Consider the following 2,500-nt stretch of genomic DNA (forward strand, 5'->3'; position numbering starts at 1 on the left):
GTCCTGCAGAGACTGGACAGACTGGTGGAGCCGCTCCGAGCCACCTGCACCACCAAGGTACCTGTCTGTCTCTCACCCGTCTGTCTCTCACCTGTCTCACCTCTTTGACCTGTCTCTCACCTGTCTCACCTGTCCGACCCGCCTGTCTCACCTGTCTCGCCTCCTTGACCTGTCTCACCCGTCTGTCTCTCACCTCTCCGACCCGCCTGTCTCACCTGTCTGTCTCTCACCTCTTTGACCTGTCTCTCTCCTGTCTCACCTCTCTGACCCGCCTGTCTCACCTGTTTCTCACCTCTTTGACCTGTCTCTCACCTGTCTCGCCTCCTTGACCTGTCTCTCACCTGTCTGTCTCTCACCTGTCTCGCCTCCTTGACCCGTCTCTCACCTGTCTATCTCTCACCTCTCTGACCCGCCTGTCTCGCCTCCTTGACCTGTCTCTCACCTGTCTCACCTCTCTGACCCGCCTGTCTTGCCTCCTTGACCTGTCTCTCACCTGTCTGTCTCTCACCTCTTTGACCTGTCTCTCACCTGTCTCGCCTCCTTGACCCGTCTCTCACCTGTCTGTCTCTCACCTCTTTGACCTGTCTCTCACCTGTCTCGCCTCCTTGACCTGTCTCTCACCTGTCTGTCTCTCGCCTCCTTGACCCGTCTCTCACCCGTCTGTCTGTCTCTCACCTCTTTCACCTGTCTCTCACCTGTCTCACCTCTCCGACCCGCCTGTCTCACCTGTCTGTCTCTCACCTCTTTGACCTGTCTCTCACCTGTCTGTCTCTCACCTCTTTGACCTGTCTCTCACCTGTCCGACCTGCCTGTCTCACCTGTCTCGCCTCCTTGACCTTTCTCACCTGTCTGTCTCTCACCCATCTGTCTCTCACCTGTCTCACCTCCTTGACCCGTCTCTCACCCATCTGTCTCTCACCTGTCTCACCTCCTTGACCCGTCTCTCACCTGTCTGTCTCTCACCTGTCTCACCTCTTTGACCTGTCTCTCACCTGTCTGTCTCTCACCTCTTTGACCTGTCTCTCACCTGTCTGTCTCTCACCTCTTTGACCTGTCTCTCACCTGTCTCACCTGTCCGACCCGCCTGTCTCACCTGTCTCGCCTCCTTGACCTGTCTCACCTGTCTGTCTCTCACCTCTCCGACCCGCCTGTCTCACCTGTCTGTCTCTCACCTCTTTGACCTGTCTCTCACCTGTCTGTCTCTCTCCTGTCTCACCTCTCTGACCCACCTGTCTCACCTGTTTCTCACCTCTTTGACCTGTCTCTCACCTGTCTCGCCTCCTTGACCCGTCTTTCACCTGTCTGTCTCTCACCTCTCTGACCCGCCTGTCTCACCTGTCTGTCTCTCTCCTGTCTCACCTCTCTGACCCGCCTGTCTCACCTGTTTCTCACCTCTTTGACCTGTCTCTCACCTGTCTCGCCTCCTTGACCTGTCTCTCACCTGTCTGTCTCTCACCTCTTTGACCTGTCTCTCACCTGTCTCGCCTCCCTGACCCGTCTCTCACCTGTCTGTCTCTCACCTCTTTGACCTGTCTCTCACCTGTCTCACCTCTCTGACCCGCCTGTCTTGCCTCCTTGACCTGTCTCTCACCTGTCTGTCTCTTACCTCTTTGACCTGTCTCTCACCTGTCTTGCCTCCTTGACCCGTCTCTCACCTGTCTGTCTCTCACCTCCTTGACCTGTCTCTCACCTGTCTGTGTCTCACCTATCTCGCCTCCTTGACCTGTCTCTCACCCGTCTGTCCGTCTCTCACCCGTCTCACCTGTGCGAGCGGCCCGTCTCACCTGTCTGTCTCTCACCTCCTTGACCCGTCTCACCCGTCTCACCTGTGCGAGCGGCCCGTCTCACCTGTGTGCCGTGCGCTCCCTGCCAGGTGAAGGCGAACTCGGTGAAGCAGGAGTTTGAGAAGCAGGACGAGCTGAAGCGCTCGGCGATGCGAGCCGTCGTCGCCCTGCTGACCATCCCCGAGGCCGAGAAGTCGCCGCTGATGTCAGAGTTCCAGTCGCAGATCTCGTCCAATCAGGAGCTGGCGGCCATCTTCGACTCCATCCAGAGGGACTCCAGCTCCGCCAACATGGAGTCCATGGACACCAGCTAAGAAGACTCCGCCTCCCATGATGCAACACGGCACCACCGCTGCTGGAGCGCCACCCCGCAGCATGTTTCCATGACAACAGGACGCACACACACACACACACACACACACACATCTGTAGTCACACCCCCTCTCTTGGCGATCGATTGTTCCCATGATGCATTGCAGTCAGCAGTCGTTGCAGGAGGACGCACACACACACACACACACACACACACACTCACACACACACACACACTCACACACACACTCACACTCACACACACACACACAGACGGACAAAAAGGACTAAAAGAGAACAAAAAAATTCCAGAAATAAAAATTCCATTCTGAGGCTTGGAAGCTCCTCCCACTTCCTGTTTGTTTTTCTAGCGAGGCCAGCTGATTGGCTGATCTTCCTGTTCA

General features: G+C 56.6%; 1 protein-coding gene across 1 annotated transcript in view; it reads left to right on the top strand.

Moving 5' to 3' along the window:
* Positions 1-2,500, top strand: part of cand1 (cullin-associated and neddylation-dissociated 1) — a 27,441-nt gene that overhangs the window by 24,263 nt on the left and 678 nt on the right. Inside the window, exons 25-26 of the mRNA XM_030046247.1 lie at positions 1-57; positions 1,874-2,500. The exon at positions 1-57 is cut by the window's left edge and continues 51 nt beyond it; the exon at positions 1,874-2,500 is cut by the window's right edge and continues 678 nt beyond it. Coding sequence (XP_029902107.1) covers positions 1-57; positions 1,874-2,098 — 282 coding nt within the window. The 3' untranslated portion in view covers positions 2,099-2,500. The remainder of the gene's footprint in view (positions 58-1,873) is intronic.

This window comes from Myripristis murdjan, chromosome 23, assembly GCF_902150065.1.
Source record: "Myripristis murdjan chromosome 23, fMyrMur1.1, whole genome shotgun sequence".
Taxonomy (NCBI): Eukaryota; Metazoa; Chordata; class Actinopteri; order Holocentriformes; family Holocentridae; genus Myripristis; species Myripristis murdjan.